Source organism: Torulaspora globosa, chromosome 2, assembly GCF_014133895.1.
Source record: "Torulaspora globosa chromosome 2, complete sequence".
In the NCBI taxonomy this organism is placed as follows: domain Eukaryota; kingdom Fungi; phylum Ascomycota; class Saccharomycetes; order Saccharomycetales; family Saccharomycetaceae; genus Torulaspora; species Torulaspora globosa.
In genome coordinates, this window is record NC_050728.1 from 1,275,218 (window position 1) to 1,294,586 (window position 19,369).

A 19,369-nucleotide genomic window follows, 5' to 3' on the forward strand; every position below is an offset into this window, starting at 1 on the left:
AGGCCAATTCTTAAGAGAAGTGCCTAATTTCACGTTCAAGACTCACGCAGGGTAACCCCGATTCCAGAGGGGCCTGTCTTTAAGATCAACAGATATAAGGCTAATGATGGCAAGAATGAGTAGGTATCTTCAGCCTAGCTGTTCCAGGCGTTAATTGCTGGTAGATTGGTCATACGAACATGTCATCGTCGTCTGCTATCGATAACTGGGAGCCCGTTGCAGATGAGAGAGTTGAGGATAATGAGGTGACATTAACGCATAGGAAGCAGACTGATGGTGGCAGTGGTAATCCTGACCTGATGGAGACCCTTGGCGAACCGTTTTCTCCCGAAATGGCGAATGGAACGGCAGCCGGAGAAGAAGCAGCGAGTGACATGAGCATGCTAGCTGCGGAGACACCGAAAGCACGTAATGAGACAGATTCTGTGCGACGGAAGTCTGGTTCTTCGCTGGAAGCAGTTGGACTTAACATGAAGTCTTCCCCTGCAAGTCCTCATCTTTCAGATGTTAACTCTGTATCCAGCACCGCTAGCACCCGTGCGAGCAAGAACCGCGCCTTGAGTTCAGTTAACAATATCATCACAAATAGCGAAAAGGATCTGCTGAAAGCTGGCTCGAAACCAGCAGATGATCAGTCTCCCTCAGCAGCATCAAACTTCTTTGACAACGTAATGTCTTCTTTATCCTTCAAGCAGGGGACGCAGCAGGCGCTGGAAACAGAAAGAGCAGCGAATATACCTGATATAATAACTCATAGGAGGCAATCATCGATGAGCAACAAGAAGAATGCTAAGAAAATCAACTCGCCTGTAGATTCTGAATCGCCACTGAAGGAAGTCGAAAAACCGAAAGAGGTTATACGTAAAGTCTCACTCAATGACAACGAGGCGTTTGATCCTAAGAGGTTCGTTGAAGAAAAATTTTTGGATACACCGTTCCATTACGCTAATGCCGAGCGGAACTCCGAGTTCCACGCTCTGTTCAAGAACGTCCCACCGGAGGATAGGCTGTTAGACGATTTTGGCTGTGCTTTAAGCAGAGAGTTTCTTTACCAAGGCAGGATATACGTTTCAGAATCACACTTGTGCTTTTCTTCAAGCTTGCTGGGCTGGATTGCCAAGGTCGTGACTCCTTTCAAGGATATAACCTATATGGAAAAAACATCAACAGCTGGACTGTTTCCTAATGCTATTTCCATCGAGACAGAGAAGGGTAAAACACAATTCAATGGGTTCATCTCACGAGATAGCGCATTCTCGTTATTGAAGGAAGTCTGGTCGAGAGCCTTGTTGGCGCAGGGTGAAAATGAAAATAGTGGATGGGGTCTTGGCCCAGATCATCATAGCATTGATAACGGCTTTGGGAGTAGATACACAGATCTTGTTCGAGCAAATGGTCCACCAAGTAGAACGTCATTTGTTAGCGAAAACGACTCCATCATCGAGGATGCAATAAGGTCTGTGGACGACTACACTTCATTTCATTATTTGAATGATGAAAATGCATCCGATGAGGACGATGATGATGAGTACGATGAAGAGGCCGATGAAATTTCCCAAAAGGATCGTTCTGCTCTGGCTGAAGAGAAAATTGGTTACCGACTTAAGCCCAAGGCAGATTACATTTACGATGGCCCTTACTATGCGCGGGAAACCACCTTTCCTTACAAGCCAGAAGATAACAATGAGACAGTTTTAGCAGAAGTCGAGCTAAATGCGCCTCCAGGCCTTGTGTTTCAACTCATATTCAGCGAAACAAACCCATCTTTTTGGCATGAATTTTTCAAATCCCAAGATTCATCGCAGTTCTCGCATATAGGGAGATTTGATCAGGCAAATCAAGAAGGTCAGCATTTTCGTGAGTTTACATATGCGAAGGGGCTGCATTTCCCTGTCGGGCCCAAGTCAACCAGATGTGTCGTTCAAGAGACAATATTGCATTTGGACTACACGGACTACATTAATGTCCTGAATATAACAAAGACACCGGATGTTCCTAGTGGCGGTAGTTTTTCGACAAGGACCAGGTATATGTTGAGATGGGCATCTGAGACGACAAGCATCCTACAAATATCATACTGGGTAGAGTGGACAGCCAGCAGTTGGATCAAGTCAATGGTTGAATCGAGTTGTAAAAGTGGCCAAATCGCCGCTACAAAGGACTTCGTTGAACTTATCAAAAAGTATGTTGCCGATAAGACTGAGAAGGGTCCGGTCACTGTTTACTTAGCATCCTCTAAGAGTTCTAGCCGCAGAAAGGGATTTCCAGCAAGGACAGCCGCGGTTGCAGACGAATCGAAAACTAGGGTACCAGTCGAGCCCTCACCAGTATCATTGCTGCAACAATCGTCCGGCCAAAATGCATATGTTGTACCTTTGCTTGCCGTCATTATTGTTCTTTTATGTTTTAATCTGCTTTATCTGATAAAGATGACAGGTAAGATGAATAAGATCCGAGACTCCATATTGTTCCAAGCTGTAGGTGGGAAAGGAGCAGAGTGGGTAGGAGATAGCCTCCCGCTAATGGACATTCCAGCTAAAGAGCAGGATAAGAGAAGAAGGTTGGCAGTGGGCCTTCAAAAGTGGTTTGGCCAGCCCAAAGCCCTAAACAAGACGCACGCTGAAAAGGATGTATTGCAACAGTTTCTGAGTTCGTTGGAAGCCCTAATCCTGGAAAATTCAGATAGGAGCAATTAAAGTCATTATTATATATTCTGAAAGTGCTGAAGATAGTTCAAGTTATGAAGGAAAGCTGCGGAAGATCTGGATAAAAGCCAAGCTGCTTTGAGTCGCTACTTGATTCAGCTGAAGCATGAGACGATTTGACCTTCTCTGTGGCCTTACGGTAATACGCCACAGAGCGATTGAATAAGTGCTCGTCAAAGGTAGGCGGCACCTTTTTGGGCTCAGGTGCCTGGTTCTCGGTCTCCTTTTTGTGTTGTGGTCGGGACTTTGCGATATTCTTAGCGAGCGACAATTGGTGCTTACTGTACTCCAGATCAATTTCTTTGCGCAAATCTTCGCTAATTTTCAGCACAGCAGGAACTTCCAGCTTGATCAGTTGCAGGTATTCCTGTTTATGGAGCTCAGTTTCAGCTGTACGAGCACTGCCGGTGCCGAGATACTCTGGATGGCGGGACAGTTTATTCGTGCACAGGTCGACGTATCTGACATAGAAAACATAAGATTTCTGCAGGTCTCCATTCTGAAACGCCAGTTGTGCCTTCTCCAGAATACCTACGCAAGCTTTGAGATAAACCTTCAGACATGTGCCAGGAAAAAACTTGTAATCCAGCGCCTCATTATTCAATTCCACGGTGGACTTCATTTCACAAGAAGACTCAAAATCACCAGCCACCCAGCGTAGTCTACATTAAAATCCCCAAGCTCAGCTGGCAGTTCTCAAGTAGGCGGTTTTCGATTTTTCAAGACATGCTCATCGCATCTCATCGCATTCAAAAAATTTTCTATCAAGAGTTTAGAACAAAAGGATATATTTCAATGAACAGTTTTAAGATCCTCATTTAGTCGAAATGATGTGGGACCCGTCGTAGTTCTACTTACAATTTTAATCTTTTTTGATGCTGGCTTTGCGGCTGCTGGATCAAACAAAATCATAACATGTAAAGTCAGGATTGCGCAATAGCTGAGGTGCTCTTGATTTTTGAGATTATTTCAAGTGATCTCAATTATCTTGGTCTTGTCTTCGCATCGTTTTAGTATTGCCTTCATAATAAGCTTGGCTTACGGCGAACTTGATTAATCACAAGCTGTCTGACAAAAAGGGGAGGCATCGTAAGATCGAGATGAAGGTTAAGATCAGTGGTCCCAAGAGCTTCAGTATAGTACTAAATGTGCAGGAAGATGATCCATTGCAAAAGATAATAGATGAATCGCACTGTCCCGCTATTATTACGGCAATTCGATTCGGGTATCCACCACAGAAGATTGACTGTACTGATCAGACCTTGCAGCAGAGTTTTGACTCAGTGGGGATAAGTCCTGGGGAGAAGATTACGTTGATAACGCAAGATGTGACGCAAGAAGTTTCTGTCAAGACCAGAATCAATGGCGAGGACGCGAAGTTGCCGGTAAATGCGTCAAGAATCGTTCTCCCCGAAGGCCAGCAGCGGATTTTGCAGGTGCATGATGTGCCTGATGATAACTCCTGTCTTTTCCACGCAATATCTTACTGTTTCTACAAGGATATCTACGTGTCGCCGCAATTGCGAAGTCTAGTGAGCCAAGAAGTGCTTGCAGACCCTGTTACCTACTCAGATGCGGTGCTGGACAAGCCCAACAAGGAGTATGCCGCATGGATCCTCAAGAAGGAGTCCTGGGGAGGCGGTATCGAGATTGCGATCTTGTCGAGGAAATTGGGCGTTGCGATTTACGTTTTAGACATGGACGCCCAGCAATTCGAGAAATTCAACGAGGACCAATTCGATCAGTTTATTGTGATCATGTTCAATGGAGTGCACTATGACTCGGTCGAGCTGGACGACGGCAAGACCGTTTTTGACAAGAGGGATTTCCTCTATACTGAGCTAATTCTCTCCGGGGCACTGCATATTGGACACAAGATGAAGCAAACGGGCCACTCTTTCAACACACGCAAGGATGTGATTGTTTGCAACACCTGCAAGACTACAATGGTGGGAGAAAGAGAAGTCGCCAAGCATGCAGAGGCCACGGGTCATGTCGACTTCGGCCAGGCCTCATGCTAAAAAGATAATAAAATACAAATTACTTATACTCCGTACACTACTCCATTGCAGCTTCCTCCTGCTGCTGCTCGTCTTCGGCCCAGGGCAGAGTGGGCTCTGTGGTCTTTGCATTTTCAAGCTCGTGATCTAAGTGCTCTTTCAACGATTGCTCGTTTCCCTCCTTCTCCTGACCCACAGGTCCTTTTATCTGCTCCACTCGGTTTAGAAACTTCTGCAGATTCAAGCCTGCCGCCGCATCGGATACCTCCTGCGTGTAGGGCACGCCCTTCAACTCCTTGACTCGTCTTTTGTGTCTCTTAGACTTGAGATGTGTCTTCAGCGCAATTGCCGTCTCCAGATACTTGGCGCAGTGGATGCAGTAGTGCTGACCAAGCCCCGGCTTTGTCTCATCAAGCGGCTGGTTCAGCAGGTGCTGTATGCGGTCCTTGTTGGCGAGGTCATCATAGATGAGATCTAAGTCCCGGGTTCTACGCTTGGTCTTGTACCTCTTTACCGAGTATCTTCCCATTCTGGCCACAATCAACGACAGCCAGCAGAGAACCGCAGTGCTTTAAGCCATAACCAACGTTGCTCTACTGGTCTCTTAGAGGTGATGAGATGCGATGAGATGAAAAGTTTTCCAGGACCGATCAAATGTGACTGTTCACCCACACACCCGATCAGAAGCATCCAGGAGGTATGGGTTTTGTCTTTTCAAGATTCGGAAATTTTCAAGGCGGAAATTTGAGACGCAAAAAATTTAATAAGCAGACGGAGCTGATTTATAAGCAAGCTGCTTTATAAGAGACGACATCTGGGGATCTTGAGGCACGAAGCTAAGGCAGATATCTATCGAAGCAAGCGTTCAAGATGGCTAGAAGACCAGCTAGATGTTACAGATACCAAAAGAACAAGCCATACCCAAAGTCTAGATACAACAGAGCTGTTCCAGACTCCAAGATCAGAATCTACGATCTGGGTAAGAAGAAGGCCACTGTCGATGAGTTCCCATTGTGTGTCCACCTTGTCTCCAACGAGTTGGAACAACTGTCCTCTGAAGCTTTGGAAGCTGCCCGTATCTGTGCCAACAAGTACATCACCAAGGTCAGTGGTAGAGACTCGTTCCACTTGAGAGTCAGAGTGCACCCATTCCACGTGTTGAGAATCAACAAGATGTTGTCGTGTGCCGGTGCCGATAGATTGCAACAAGGTATGAGAGGTGCCTGGGGTAAGCCTCACGGTCTAGCTGCCCGTGTCGCTATCGGCCAGATCATCTTCTCTGTCAGAACCAAGGACTCCAACAAGGACGTCGTCATCGAGGGTTTGAGAAGAGCCAGATACAAGTTCCCAGGTCAGCAGAAGATCATCTTGTCCAAGAAGTGGGGTTTCACCAACCTGGACAGACCAGAGTACGTTAAGAGAAGAGATGCCGGTGAAGTCAAGGATGACGGTGCTTTCGTCAAGTTCTTGTCCAAGAAGGGTTCTTTGGAAGAAAACTTCAGAGAGTTCCCAGAGTACTTCGCTCAACAAGCCTAAGCGGACCAATTACTTAGACCTATCTACGTCTGTTGTGTATCTTTCAGTAATCTCTGCCTCTGTTGCACGTTGCAAAAATTTTCAGTCGCGAATTACGCGTAACGCGTCCACTCTACGTGTCCTCTGTAGTATGCGCTTGATTCTTCATATATATATGGACTGTGATGAGCAAGGAAGCTGGTTTCCAGCGACTGATTCCTAATTGGCAAGTTTGGTGATCGAAAACGTCGAGAGAAAAGATGGTTGTTGCTGAATTCGCCTACAAGGAAAGACCAGACACTTTGGTGTTGTTTGATGTTGATGGCACTTTGACTCCTGCCAGATTGACCGTGTCAGAGGAAGTTAGAGATATTCTGGCTCAATTGAGAAAGAAGGTTTGCATTGGTTTCGTCGGTGGCTCCGATTTGAGCAAGCAGTTGGAACAGTTGGGGCCAAACGTGCTGAATGAGTTCGACTACGCCTTCTCAGAGAACGGTTTGATTGCTTACCGATTGGGCGAGGAATTGGCTTCGCAATCGTTCATTAACTGGATCGGCGAGGAGCAATACAACAAGTTGGCCGCATTCGTGTTGAGATACTTGGGTAACATCGAGCTGCCTAAGAGAAGAGGCACCTTCTTGGAGTTCAGAAATGGTATGATCAACATTTCGCCAATCGGCAGAAACGCTTCTACGGAGGAACGTAACGAGTTCGAGAAATTCGACAAAGAACACCAGGTGAGAGCCAAGTTTGTCGAGGCGTTGAAGAAGGAATTTCCAAACTTGGGTCTAACTTACTCGATCGGTGGCCAAATCTCCTTCGATGTGTTCCCAACCGGGTGGGATAAGACCTACTGTCTGCAACACGTCGAGAAGGACGGCTTCAAGGAGATCCATTTCTTTGGTGACAAGACCGCTGCCGGCGGTAACGACTACGAGATCTACGAGGATCCAAGAACCATCGGCCACGCTGTTCAGAGCCCAGACGACACCGTCAGAATCTTGAAGGAAATCTTCCAATTGTAAGTTCGCTATACCCCGCTAAGATAAAATACCTTTCTGTATAATTCACGAGACTAATCTCACATAAGCTAGTACCAGGGCAAAAGTACCGGTGCACACACCGATAAGCCATTGCATGACTTGAGTCTTGACCGAGTCGATCTGCATCTTCATATTGTTCACCTCTTGGTCAATTCTGGTGTCGATCTCCTTGATCTGGACGTCGTGGTGGCTGCTTTCTTCTCTTATTCGACCCTTCTCCAGCGACAGGTCCAGCTTGAATCCCGCATTTGCCTTCGTTATCTCTTCTCTAAGTTTATTCCGTAGTTTATCCAGATCATTCCGCACTCTTTCGTACTCATTCTGAATGTTGTGGAACTCGCTACGGTCTGCGATCAGCAACTGGTCCCGTAGCTTGGCGAAGTCGACCCTCTGCTGATACGTCAACTGGGTCAACCTCTCTCTTTTGGCCAAATCTTGCGACACATGAGCAATCCCGCCCTTTATTGCATCTGACATCAAATTCACTATCGCATTTGATTGCTCCTCCGTGAAGTTCCCCTGCTCCATGAGCAGCTTCTTGTACTTGTTGGTGTTCTGGATATGGACCGTCTCAAAGTCTGAAAGCAGCCGACCACTACAATGTAGTGGCCTTTTGAACGTTAAATTAATGGTCCTCAGCATCATCGATCCATCAGCCGGCTATTCTGATCTTGATCTGTTCGTGTCCTAAGTTTTAGTCCCCATAAGAGATAAAGATCGCACCTGCCTTTAAGATGACTACAAGGATAAAAACACTAACTGCTAAGCAAAGAGTGATACCATGCTGAGTTTGGTGGCTTTTAGACAGTGCACTCTGCGAAGTAAGCACTATGGGTTTGCTGGGGTTCGCTGCCTCGCTAATGGCTCTGTTTTGCTGAAGTCAAATACTCCCAGGTTCGATGAAGCTGAACTACTATCATCCAACTTGACCTCCAAGCGTTACGCTGCCAAAAAGCCCTCTAAAGATTATGAGTGGCCCGATAGGTCTGCGGAAGAGATGGAAAAGGAGTATAGAGATCGGTATGAGAAGTTTATGAAGCTGACGGCGGCCTTACAGGGGTTATTGGTGGTGGCTGGCGTCGGAATAGCAGCCACAGTGTATTCCAAGTGGCCTCAGATCAAAGGCTGGTGGCTCACCAAAGATAGAAGAGTTGACGATGACACGCTTGAGAAGTTGGTGAAGAAGAAGGCACAGAAGTGGGCCGCTGACATTCCTGTCGTCCCGAGCTCTGAACCTGGTTTCGACGTGCCAGGCTTGTATTACTGGGGTGAGCTAGAAAATCCAGGAAACAAAAGTTCGCAGAGTATGTGCTTTCCCAAGAGGAATTGCCTTTTCGATGGTAGATATTTGCGGGATGTCTGCCTCTCCAAAGCGAACGGCATTCAACGTCACCTGGCGATCGATGATGAGGGAAATCTATTAGAGTGGAACTCTAAAGATTTGAATTGCATTCTGCCCGGCCAGGATTTGCTTTCGGTCAAGGTGTCTAATTCCTGCGCCTATGCCTTGAACAAGCGAGGGGAAATCTTGATTATCCCACTGGAATCAGACGACGACAGACTGCGGCACATCTCCCAGAGGCGGTCCTGGTTAATGCCTTGGAAAAGTTACACTGTTTATGACTTCAAACTGCGCACAAATGAAGTCTTCAAGGACAGAGGTGAGAAAAAGATCGCTTCTTTCGACACTGGAAGAGAACACCTCGTTCTAATCTCTAATACCGGAAAGGCCTACTCCTGCGCTACAGGGACGAAACAGTCAGATAATACAAGATCTCGCGGTCAATTTGGGTTACCCACACTGTCACACTTCGATGAGTTTCCTCCCACAAATAAGCTATACGAAATTGAGCTTCTCAACAATGAGTTGTCTGATGATAAGAAGGTTCAAAAACGAAAGATTGAGCAAGTAGCATGCGGCGATTATCACACGCTGGCTAGGGATTCCAACGGAGGCTTATTTGTCTTCGGATTGAATCAATATGGACAGCTGGGTTTGCCTATCCTCTACGACATTGAGCAGGTTCCTTATCCCAAAATTTTGAAAAGGTTTAACTGCTATTTCACACGAGATGCTGATGTCAAGTGCACCGACATCCGTTGCTGCGATGAGACATCCTTCGTGACAATGGCGGCCAAAGGAACTGGGGATATTTCATACTTTGCATTCGGTAATGGCCAGTATGGTGAATTAGGCAATGGGAACTTTAAGAACTCCCAATCGGAGCCTACTCCTATCAAAGCAATAGACGCCAAGATTGAAGAATGGAGTTGTGGCCGTAGCCACGTTCTATGCAAGCTGGAGGGCGGCGATGTGGTTGCATGGGGCTCAAACGATCACGGACAACTGGGTACGGGAAAACGTATCAAACAAGGCAAACCTGTCAGAATACCCGATGTTATAAAACCAGGTCTTAAGACCACACAAGAAGAAATTTGCCGAACGAAACTAAGACTAGCTCCTCAACAACATCTAGCTACTGGTGAGGATTTTAGTTGCATATACTGGAGGAGGTAGCACCTGTTAATATTTGTATATAAATTATGCTGCTTAGCGAAACCACTTCAATACCAAGTAAAACCCACCGAGCAGCAATACAAGGGCGAACCAGAAGATAAGCTTATCTTTGAAGGCTCGCCTGTTTATTTTCTGGATGGTTTCCTCCGAAACTCCAAGAGTCCTTAAACTGCTGGACATGCGGTCCTGCATTTTCTGCAGTATTTGATTCTGCTCCACAAGATCGTCCAGCGACTGATGCCCCATCTCCAGTATCAGCTCCAATTGTGCGTTGCCACGCTGGAAAATTGACTGTTCCTTCTGCAGACCGTTATACAGAGGTAGGCCGCCACGTTTCACGTCGAACGAGCCACGAGGGCTTGCAGAGCCCACATTGGGCACATTCCGCTTATTCATCACGGAGTCGCCATCCACCACGTACGCTTCATTTTTGCTGAACAATTGAGCACGGACATTCGACGCATTGTACTGCTTCTTGAGCTCTGCGAACCGTGCCGCAGCTTCCCGATGCGACTGGATCAACGAATCCAGCCTATTCTGAAATTTCGCATCTTTTGATTCACTGCCATTTTCAACAGCAGTGGCCTCGTACCGCTTGAGCTGCTCCTGATATTGCTCGATCGTCCTTTCAAGAGATACCAGCGTCGCTGAGATTGAGCCCTGTAGCGACACCGGCGACGTGAACAGCTCCTTTTCAAACTTTCCGAGCTCTAATTCCAATTGATTTTTCTGCTTGATTCCATGATTGTATAACGCATTCTAACTCCGTCGCTTGGTTAGTATTCACTCCAAAGGCCTGCCATCAAAGACACTTCATCGAAAGTCACCATACCATTCCAGACAGCGGCAGCAGACTACCACAAATGGACAGCCAGCTTGATCTTCTCTACTTAGATGGCCTTGCAAGGCTACGCTGGACAAGACCTGAAAATTTCACAGCTCGATAAGGCGCGGCTGAACCATTTAGCTACGAAACGCTAGCAAAGTAGAAGTCTACATCTTACTCAAGTAGCAGCCCTAGACCACTCGTCGTTGGATCATCTCGGACTGCAAACTTGATCGATACGATCAATTGAGACCAGAAGGTCCGCTTTCTTGATGTTTAAGTGATAATATCGGTAGCCAGCTCCTCGCGAAGTACTTGAAATTAGAATGGCTGGTCGAAAAATGGCAACCAAGAAGAACAAATCATTAAAAAAAGATTGGCTTGCTTGGATCAATTGGCCGCTGGTAAGGTGGGAATCGATTGTATTTAAGTACTAGAAGACGTTGCAGCGAAGAATTGATCTTTGGAGGTTTTTCCAAGTCGATTTGTGGCATTTAGCAGCTAATAGCGATTGAGACCATGACACCTGCGACTCCGCCAGCATCGAGGGGAGGAAGAGGCTCCAGACCGAATTATGCGTTGGATGAAGCCCTTCAGGGCCAGAAAAGTGTGAATGAACCGCAGACACCGCACAGAGAACGGCAGTCGCACGCCCCGGTGACGCCGTCTACTACTAGAGCGTTCAAGCACTCTATCCCGTTGCTTGGGCCTCCGTCGCTGGGAAATCAGAGTAAATCACCGTTCAAGGGTTTCAACTCGCCAGAGTACACTCCGCAAAATCAGCTGTCGAAGAACAAAGCATTCTCCTTCGAGCATCCTGAAGAGTTGCAAAACGTCAGCAGAGTACTGTTTCCCGCTGTTGACGAGGGAAAATCGCTGAGTACAGGGGAAGCCCCAGCTCCGTCGTCTCTGCTGCCGCCTAGAAGGCCGGTCGCATCGGCGAGAAGGCTGCTAGGTGCTTCATTGGCAGAATCGGAAGAAAGCGATGAAGAGAGCCCTCACAAGCTGTCGAAACAGGTCCCGGGCACTCCCAGTCATAAAGTAATAACCTTTGACATGGCCGAGGAATGGAATAACGCGACTGCTCAGCGTGCAGACTCGGACGATGAAAACCTCACGCCTGGATCGTGTATTAAAGACAAAGAGCTCGAGAATCCATTTCTGGCTGCAGGCACAGCGGACAGGAAGCTGATACAACAACGGAAAGACGCTTTACTGCGGGAGAATCCTGACATTGAAAGCGTAATAACCTATGTCAATAAGAAGGGCGATGTCGTAAGGCGACGCCAACTTTCGGAAGACGAGAAAGAACTTTACAAGCCAAGAAGGCTATTTGCTAATGAAATTGAAGAACTAGAAACTGGGAAAAAGGAGGATAAAAAATGAGGAACGTTTATTGAGACACTTTAAAAAAAATTGGGCTCTCTGAAAGAGAATGGTTAATAATGTCATTTACATAGGTATAAAACTGACGCTCTCACATTCATGATTTTCAAGGCACTAAAGAGCTTACCTTCTTATTCTTGGTGCCCTGTCTCTTTAGTTCACCAAAGACTTTCTTTCTGTGTGACAGTAAATCGTAGAAAATCTTATAGCCCAAATCATTTCCATCAGGCATGTGAACTTCAATGATACAATTTGCAAACTCTTGCGAAATCGCAGAAGTGAACTGAGTTGCCAATTGCTCTCCATCTTTTCCCATTTTCAAGATTTTGATCAATCTATGAAAATGAGCGACGATGGCATCAAGGGTCGCTATGTAAGGCTTTGGAAGCGTTGACAGAGTCGTCGCAAGACCGGTTATCCGGTCCTGGTCGACTTCAGCTTGTTCTTTCGTCTGTGCTTCGGTTTGTTGTTGCTCGCCGACTTCCTCCACCGTAGTTTCTTCTGCATTGCTCTTCGGAGTGAGCGAGTACTCGGCATATAGTACTTTTAGAACGTCGTAAATTTCATTAGTTATCAATCGCTCAGGAAGCTCCAAGAGGTATATTTTCAAAACACTGGCCACGGTACTTGGTTCGCCGTTGTAATTTTTGATGACTTCCAAAACCTCTGCATCGGTTTGGAATTGCCGCTGGTTTAGAAGACTTCTTAATTGATGAGAAAGACTTAGCTTAACTGGTGCTGTCCACACTGCCGTTCTCAGTCTATCACTAGGGAGATCCGGATATACCTGGTCCATATAGGACAGGATCACGCTTGCTATCAGCGGTACAACTCTCTTATCCAATCGGCAGCGTGTTTCAAGGTCTATACCAAAATTTTGGAAGGCGCCTGGGTTATAGTAGTTGTTGTACGTGATGACTCGGGGCTGAAATACTCCTGTTCGATACTGGAACAATAAGTTTAGCAGATCAGCGGAAGGATCTATTTGATCATCATTTTCAAGCATAGCATCGACGCTTATCTTCAAGCTAGATATTTTGTTGCCAATGGCCCCACAAAAGTCGAATGCGGCTTTCTTAATTGCTTTCAGTCTGTCTACCTCGCATTTTTCCATGAACGACAGGTGGTCTACTATAAGTTCTTCCACGGAACATCGTAAAGAGTCCATCTTGAAACACTCCCGACGATACTTCTTATCGGCAGCTTCAACATCTCTTGTCAGTCTAAACAATTCTCTCTCAGCATTCGATAAAGTTGGTCCAATCATCGATGTGTTGGTTGGTATCGACGGCATTTTTGGCGAAGCAGACGACATTTTCGAAGTGAAGTCCTTGAGATAATGAGAAATTTTAGGATCCACTTGTGGGATGTTCACATCTGCTTCGCCAAAAGGCTGTGGTATCCTTGCAAATTTATAAGCATAACCCTTCCACTGATACTGGAATTTCTTAGAATTCACAAAGTTGCTGCCCACACCGTTGCAGTAGCTCAGGAACCCGAGATTGAGCAAATCTTGCCCAAAGTTCTCGGCTTGGTCGACATCTTTTAGAGACATATTTTCTAACAGGAACTTTGTTATCTCACCACCACTGTTAGTGTTTTGTAGAGTGTAATTGATGAGAGGAACCCTGTACTCAGTTTTGGGCAACTTCGTCAAAAGTACGATCAAAGCCTCCCTCATACTCTTGACATCGAATTCCATCCCACCCACTGTCGCGAAGTGCTGATAGTCCATTTCTCTGGCAACGTCACTCTCGTATTTCTCCTGCAGCTTCAGCGACGCTGTAGCGTTAACCAGCTCCTCCTCACTGAAGTTCGACCTCTTGAAGTCTTCCAGCTGCCTGCATCTGTTGAAATAGTCACTTTCCAATTTCGAGACGTATTTCTTCGATTTTTGATAATTACTGACATTGCTCATCAGGATCTTCTCTGAGTACTCCAAACGTTTCCTGTGGTCGTCGCACCAGCGGCTAAACGGCTGCAATACAAACGATTCAATGTTTGATGCAATCGCGAGATGCTGCTTGCCCTCTTGGACCATCTGTTCTGTCATTCCCAGCAGCGCCCTCACAGAGGTTATCCCCACCTTATCCTTGATGCTGTCCAAATTATCGATATCCCCCCTCATTTCACCCAACTGCCGGCCATAGTTCACCTCAAATTGCATCCGGGAGGCAAACAGCTGGATGTACATGTCACATTCTTCGCATCCGTTGTGCAATTCCTTGAACAAAACCTGCAGACCTGACGCCAGATCTTCCGACCAAAAACTATCGGCAAAATTGGGCATCGCTGAACCCTGGACGAACCAAATCCGAGACGATTCTTTGCCAGTACCGTTTCCTGCTGCTCTTAACAGTGTGCGAAATGTTTCAAGATGGTACGCGCGACTACATACTTAAGAGAGAACATACTGAGAGAATCAAGAAGCTATGCCGTATCCTAAGGTCAGCATCCGGTTCTGTACTCGCTGCAAGTGGAACTTGCGAAGCGCCTGGTATCTGCAGGAGCTTCTCCAGACTTTCGGCGACAGCATTGGCGAGATATCTCTGATTCCCGGAGAAACTGGCGAGTTTCGGGTCTTAGGCCAGCTAGATGAGAGTAGCGAGGAGTTCAGCATTTGGGATCGCAAGCTTGAGGGTGGATTTCCCGATAGTAAGTTTTTGAAGCAGCGGGTCCGTACGCTTTTGTTTCACGATGAGGTGTCGGTTGGAAAGCATATCGAGCGAGCAGGCCAACGGGGGACGCTGGTGAGCCCGGAAGACTGCAGGGCGTGTCAGGACATCTAATTGCTAGCCTCAGGACTCTCATTGGGCCGATATGTAGACCATTCTTCATAATTGTGCACGAAGGTGATCCATTAGCATTCTTTAGGTGGGTTTTTTTCACTGTCGCTTGATAGTTAGCCTGTTGAACCGTTAGAAGGTCAACCAGCTGAGTTCGTGAACGGTTTAAGCTCTGATCTGGGCCCTAAATTCGGTTCTGACGTTCGACGGCCGTATTGATCGAGATTTATATCATCGGAATGAGAATTTCTAGTGCATACGCAGCTTTGGCAGCTGTTCTGGCGCCATTTGCTGCTGCACATCCCACGGGCCATAGGGAATCTGCTCCATTGAACGAAGCTCTCTCGCTGCCCGATTTAGTGTCTCTATCCGGCGTTCCTAAAGGTTGGATTGCTGGGGATTCGTCTACGTTTGAGGAGGGAAGGATATTATTGACACCTAGGCAAGGATCGAAAGGTTCCCTGTGGGAGGAGGAAAACTATCAGCTGCGGGATTCATTCACCTTAGAGTGGACATTCAGAAGCGTGAACTACGAAGGTAGGAGCGAGGGTGGTTTGGCATTCTGGTTTTTGAACCCTAACGGGAAGAGCGATCTGACGGACAAGACACTGTACAATGGTCCTGCCAAGTTTGATGGGCTGCAACTTTTAGTGGACAACAACGGCCCTTTGAGTTCAACCATGCGCGCACAGCTGAACGACGGCGGAGACACCTTCACCACAGCAAGCATCTACGATAGAACGTTTGCGTCGTGTCTCATGGGCTATCAGGAATCTTCGGTCCCATCAACGCTGCGTTTGACTTACGATAGGAGCAGTGATAACTTGTTGAAGCTGCAGGTTAACAATAAGATTTGTTTCCAAACGAGGAAGGTTCGGATTCCCGAGGGAGAATATCGAATTGGTGTTACAGCAGACAATGCAGACACCCCGGAATCGTTCGAGATCCTGAAAATGTCAATATATGACGGCCCTGTTGAAGATTCATATATTCCTAACGTGAACGCAATGGCGCAACCAAGAGTCTTGACCAAAGTGATCGACAAAGAAACTGGACAGGAAAAACTACTGGAGAAGGAGGCATACGAAATCGAGAACGACAAGGTCTCAAACTACGAATTATACAAGAAATTAGACAGAGTCGAGGGGAAAATCTTGGCCAATGATATCAATGCCATCGAACATGAACTGGCTGAACTTCACAGAACACAAGAAGAGCTTCTGAAGTATGTCACACAATTGACCCAGGTTCTCACGTCAAGCACACAGAAGAGTCAAACCGTTGCTGATGAAGACAGAAACAACTATGGAGACTTTCTGTCGCTGAATGAAAAGCTGGAGAAAATGCTTCTCGACCAGGAAAAGATCAGAGAGATGACAAAACATACAAGCGTAGGCCCTCACATCGATGACATTGCCAGCAAATTGGCCATTTGGCTATTTCCCTTGATCGCCATAATGCTTGTGATGGCCTACTACACCTTCAAAATTAGACAAGAGATTGTCAAAACGAAACTATTGTAAAAATAATAATTGAGCATATAAGATTCACGGACGCCGTTTTCATTAATTTTATGGTTTCGATACATAGGGCGGTTTGAAACCGCGGATGTTCGAGTATCCTACGTAATTTACCTTGGGCCTTCTAACAGTGACATGGGTCTCGTCAACGTTGGTCTCTGGGTTATAATTCGTAACAGAGCTTGATTGCTCAAGAACCTCTTTCAGGTATTGCTCTCTGAAGTAGTCCAGCTCGGTACTCATCAACCCAATTGGTACTCCAGTTTTATATTGCCAATATTTTAACCATTTTTTTGATCTAATTTTTCGTACGTTCTGTAAGCCAAGGTTCAGATACAGCGAGTCGTGCGAATGTTCAACCTCTCTGATCTGGTTGGGTGTCAGCTTGTTGAGTCTTTGAATCAGACGATCTTTCTCATATAAAGGAAGCCCCCTTGAGGATCGCTGAGAGACTGAATCGTCGGATGTCTTTAGCGGCAGCAAGTCGAACTTCCAACCACTGATGTGTAAGTCTTCATCCACTGAAGCCGAAGTATGCTGCCCATATTGTTCTTCTTGCTCCTCAGCTTTTTTTGCTTTGCCAAGTGAGCCGGCATCTAGTATACTGTTTAACATTCTTTTACTGGGTTTAATAGCTGGTTGCGGCGTACCTGGAGACTGGAATTCTCCCGCAGCGGTAGCATCTGTGCCATTCGTCTGCAACTGTATGCCAATTGGCGAGTCAAGAGCTTTCATCTGCGTAGCCTGCTGAAAAGAATTCTTACTGTGGTACTTCGGAATCTTGAACAGAGCGCTAAGTTCCAACGACCCAGTAATATTTTGCCCCGGCACAACAGCAGACGCATGCTCACCATTGGCGAACTCCCTGCCATAGTGTAGCCTGATCTCAGCAGAAGGCTGTTCGGTCACCGTGAGATACGGAGGTTCGAACACCCGGTCGCTTATCGTGGAAGAATGCTCGATTCGCTGAGATGGCTGCGAGAACAGCTGCGGTTTCAACTTCCTCAACGCGTCGCTCAATCGCCTGGATAGCTTGAACACTCTATCGTGGGGCGTCAAGTTCTGCTTTTTAGCTACCACCTCCCAGTAATCGTCAAACACCCTTGTGCCTGATGCTATCAGCGCTGCTCCGAATTGAACAAACGCCGACCTGGCGCTGACATACTTCAATTCCCCTTCTACCTTGCCAACAAATCCCTGTTCAACCAGTAAGTCTTTCAGCTCGGTGGAGGCCGTAATGGGCAGCAGCTGGTCATAAGTAGCCAAAAACGTGTCCTGGCTCCCCTCATACTGCAGAGCACTCATCAGATGGCTTACGAGTACTAGCCGGTTCGGCGAATCCTTCGTTTTGAACGTATCGCATAGATACTGTCTGCCGTCCTGCAGCTCGCCCGTCGGCGATACTTTCTTCTCACCCAAAGGATCGGTCACAACCATCCTATATGCCAAACACAGTTCATTTTTGGTCTTATCCGCTCCTGTGTAGTCGGGCACATCCACGCTCTTCTTAGGCAACTCCTCCAGCGGGCCTCGCAACAGCTCTGCTTCTGCCATGACTTGCTTCATCAGCACCCTCTCGTGCTTTATAATCACATCGTCCGCCACCGGAAACAGTTCCACGGAATTGGCCATTGTTCAGTGGGCTTACTAATGTTCTTTGTTGAAGGTGTTTTCAACACTTAGCGAAGAGCTTATCTTGTTGGCTTGCAGCTCGAAGAACATTCCAGTGGAAGATTCTGACAAAGGTCGTCCAAGTTTGCTCTGAGAAGCAGCGTACTATCCAACGATGTTTACATGTGGTTGAAGCTGAGTGCGTTCATTATCGAAGCTGCGCCTTATCTGCGCTATTGCTGACACATCCCTTCAGCAGATATGCATATATAAAGGGGAAGCAATTGCTACCATGATCGAGCTGGAAAGCGATCCTTGAAGAGGTCAGAGAATACTCTACAAATAAGATGTCTGTTTTAATTTCCGGTGCTACAGGTTTTATTGCTCAACATATCGTTAACGACTTGCTGAAGCAGAATTACAAGGTTATAGGTACCGTCAGGTCCCAAGAGAAAGCTGATAAGCTGAAGAAGCAATTCGGAAATAACCCCAATCTGACTTTGGAGCTTGTGGCCGACATCGCTGCACCAAACGCCTTCGACCATGTTTTGGAGAAGCATGGTGCAGACGTGAAGGTCGTCTTGCATACGGCTTCTCCCTTCTTTGTCAATTCAACGGAGTACGAAAAGGATCTGTTGACACCTGCTGTGAACGGTACCAAAAGCATCCTTGAGTCGATCAAAAAATATGCTGCCGATTCTGTTGAGCGTGTGGTTGTGACTTCATCGTTCGCAGCCATGCTGAACCTTGAGAAGAACGGAGATGAATCTGTCGTGTATACTGAGGAATCCTGGAACCCTGCCACCTGGGAAAGCTGTCAAGTTAATGGGACGAGCGCTTATTGTGGTTCCAAGAAGCTAGCAGAAGCGGCAGCTTGGGAGTTTTTGCGCGAGAATAGACAAGCTGTGAAGTTTCAGCTAAGCACTGTTAACCCTGTGTATGTTTTCGGTCCTCAACTGTTTGACGAAGACGTGAAGGATACCTTGAACACTTCTTGTGAGTTTATCAATGCCTTGATCCACAACAAGCCAGAGGCCAAGCAAATGCAGGAATTCCGCGCCTTTTATATTGACGTGAGAGATGTCTCGAAAGCTCATCTCATAGCCTTCCAAAAGAAGGAAGCCATTGGGAAAAGATTGCTGTTGACTAACGGCCAATTCGCGTATCAGGATTTGGAGGATATTGTCAATGAAGACTTCCCCCAACTGAAGGGTAAAATCCTAGTTGGCAATCCTGGATCAGGCAAAGAGGCCTATAAAACCATGGATAGTATCGATAATACCAAGACTAGGGAGATACTTGGTTATCCTTTTAGATCGTTGAAGGAAACCGTCGATGACACGGCCGCGCAAATCTTGAAGAAGGACGGAAACCTCTAGATTTTACGCAACTGCGATTAGACAATCCGATTATGTAGCAGGAACTCTTCAATATATTAAATTGTTCAATATTACTCATT

At 46.6% G+C, this 19,369-nt stretch overlaps 15 protein-coding genes across 15 annotated transcripts; 9 read left to right on the top strand and 6 right to left on the bottom strand.

Moving 5' to 3' along the window:
- Positions 1-179: 179 nt before the first annotated feature.
- On the top strand, positions 180-2,696 carry LAM6 (Lam6p; the record flags this gene model as incomplete). The annotated part of the gene is made up of 1 exon (XM_037282601.1): positions 180-2,696. One exon carries the CDS (start codon positions 180-182, stop codon positions 2,694-2,696), a length of 2,517 nt encoding a protein of 838 aa, XP_037138496.1.
- Positions 2,697-2,733: 37 nt separating this feature from the next.
- On the bottom strand, positions 2,734-3,327 carry RFU1 (Rfu1p; the record flags this gene model as incomplete). Its single annotated transcript, XM_037282602.1, has 1 exon — positions 2,734-3,327. One exon carries the CDS (start codon positions 3,325-3,327, stop codon positions 2,734-2,736), a length of 594 nt encoding a protein of 197 aa, XP_037138497.1.
- Positions 3,328-3,805: 478 nt separating this feature from the next.
- Positions 3,806-4,726, top strand: OTU1 (ubiquitin-specific protease OTU1; the record flags this gene model as incomplete). Its single annotated transcript, XM_037282603.1, has 1 exon — positions 3,806-4,726. The coding sequence occupies one exon, from the start codon at positions 3,806-3,808 to the stop codon at positions 4,724-4,726; it is 921 nt and encodes a 306-aa protein (XP_037138498.1).
- A 37-nt stretch (positions 4,727-4,763) lies between these two features.
- On the bottom strand, positions 4,764-5,234 carry BUD20 (Bud20p; the record flags this gene model as incomplete). Its single annotated transcript, XM_037282604.1, has 1 exon — positions 4,764-5,234. The coding sequence occupies one exon, from the start codon at positions 5,232-5,234 to the stop codon at positions 4,764-4,766; it is 471 nt and encodes a 156-aa protein (XP_037138499.1).
- Positions 5,235-5,575: 341 nt separating this feature from the next.
- RPL10 (60S ribosomal protein uL16) lies at positions 5,576-6,241 on the top strand (the record flags this gene model as incomplete). Its single annotated transcript, XM_037282605.1, has 1 exon — positions 5,576-6,241. One exon carries the CDS (start codon positions 5,576-5,578, stop codon positions 6,239-6,241), a length of 666 nt encoding a protein of 221 aa, XP_037138500.1.
- Positions 6,242-6,480: 239 nt separating this feature from the next.
- Positions 6,481-7,245, top strand: SEC53 (phosphomannomutase SEC53; the record flags this gene model as incomplete). Its single annotated transcript, XM_037282606.1, has 1 exon — positions 6,481-7,245. The coding sequence occupies one exon, from the start codon at positions 6,481-6,483 to the stop codon at positions 7,243-7,245; it is 765 nt and encodes a 254-aa protein (XP_037138501.1).
- A 42-nt stretch (positions 7,246-7,287) lies between these two features.
- FMP32 (Fmp32p) lies at positions 7,288-7,908 on the bottom strand (the record flags this gene model as incomplete). Its single annotated transcript, XM_037282607.1, has 1 exon — positions 7,288-7,908. The coding sequence occupies one exon, from the start codon at positions 7,906-7,908 to the stop codon at positions 7,288-7,290; it is 621 nt and encodes a 206-aa protein (XP_037138502.1).
- Positions 7,909-8,044: 136 nt separating this feature from the next.
- FMP25 (Fmp25p) lies at positions 8,045-9,781 on the top strand (the record flags this gene model as incomplete). Its single annotated transcript, XM_037282608.1, has 1 exon — positions 8,045-9,781. The coding sequence occupies one exon, from the start codon at positions 8,045-8,047 to the stop codon at positions 9,779-9,781; it is 1,737 nt and encodes a 578-aa protein (XP_037138503.1).
- A 33-nt stretch (positions 9,782-9,814) lies between these two features.
- On the bottom strand, positions 9,815-10,177 carry BOS1 (Bos1p; the record flags this gene model as incomplete). The annotated part of the gene is made up of 1 exon (XM_037282609.1): positions 9,815-10,177. The coding sequence occupies one exon, from the start codon at positions 10,175-10,177 to the stop codon at positions 9,815-9,817; it is 363 nt and encodes a 120-aa protein (XP_037138504.1).
- A 949-nt stretch (positions 10,178-11,126) lies between these two features.
- On the top strand, positions 11,127-11,993 carry SIC1 (cyclin-dependent protein serine/threonine kinase inhibiting protein SIC1; the record flags this gene model as incomplete). The annotated part of the gene is made up of 1 exon (XM_037282610.1): positions 11,127-11,993. The coding sequence occupies one exon, from the start codon at positions 11,127-11,129 to the stop codon at positions 11,991-11,993; it is 867 nt and encodes a 288-aa protein (XP_037138505.1).
- A 106-nt stretch (positions 11,994-12,099) lies between these two features.
- On the bottom strand, positions 12,100-14,283 carry RGD2 (GTPase-activating protein RGD2; the record flags this gene model as incomplete). Its single annotated transcript, XM_037282611.1, has 1 exon — positions 12,100-14,283. The coding sequence occupies one exon, from the start codon at positions 14,281-14,283 to the stop codon at positions 12,100-12,102; it is 2,184 nt and encodes a 727-aa protein (XP_037138506.1).
- A 142-nt stretch (positions 14,284-14,425) lies between these two features.
- HG536_0B07000 (SelT/SelW/SelH family protein) lies at positions 14,426-14,782 on the top strand (the record flags this gene model as incomplete). Its single annotated transcript, XM_037282612.1, has 1 exon — positions 14,426-14,782. One exon carries the CDS (start codon positions 14,426-14,428, stop codon positions 14,780-14,782), a length of 357 nt encoding a protein of 118 aa, XP_037138507.1.
- Positions 14,783-15,018: 236 nt separating this feature from the next.
- HG536_0B07010 (uncharacterized protein) lies at positions 15,019-16,302 on the top strand (the record flags this gene model as incomplete). Its single annotated transcript, XM_037282613.1, has 1 exon — positions 15,019-16,302. One exon carries the CDS (start codon positions 15,019-15,021, stop codon positions 16,300-16,302), a length of 1,284 nt encoding a protein of 427 aa, XP_037138508.1.
- A 48-nt stretch (positions 16,303-16,350) lies between these two features.
- SWP82 (Swp82p) lies at positions 16,351-17,931 on the bottom strand (the record flags this gene model as incomplete). The annotated part of the gene is made up of 1 exon (XM_037282614.1): positions 16,351-17,931. One exon carries the CDS (start codon positions 17,929-17,931, stop codon positions 16,351-16,353), a length of 1,581 nt encoding a protein of 526 aa, XP_037138509.1.
- Positions 17,932-18,257: 326 nt separating this feature from the next.
- HG536_0B07030 (SDR family oxidoreductase) lies at positions 18,258-19,289 on the top strand (the record flags this gene model as incomplete). Its single annotated transcript, XM_037282615.1, has 1 exon — positions 18,258-19,289. One exon carries the CDS (start codon positions 18,258-18,260, stop codon positions 19,287-19,289), a length of 1,032 nt encoding a protein of 343 aa, XP_037138510.1.
- Positions 19,290-19,369: the final 80 nt, after the last annotated feature.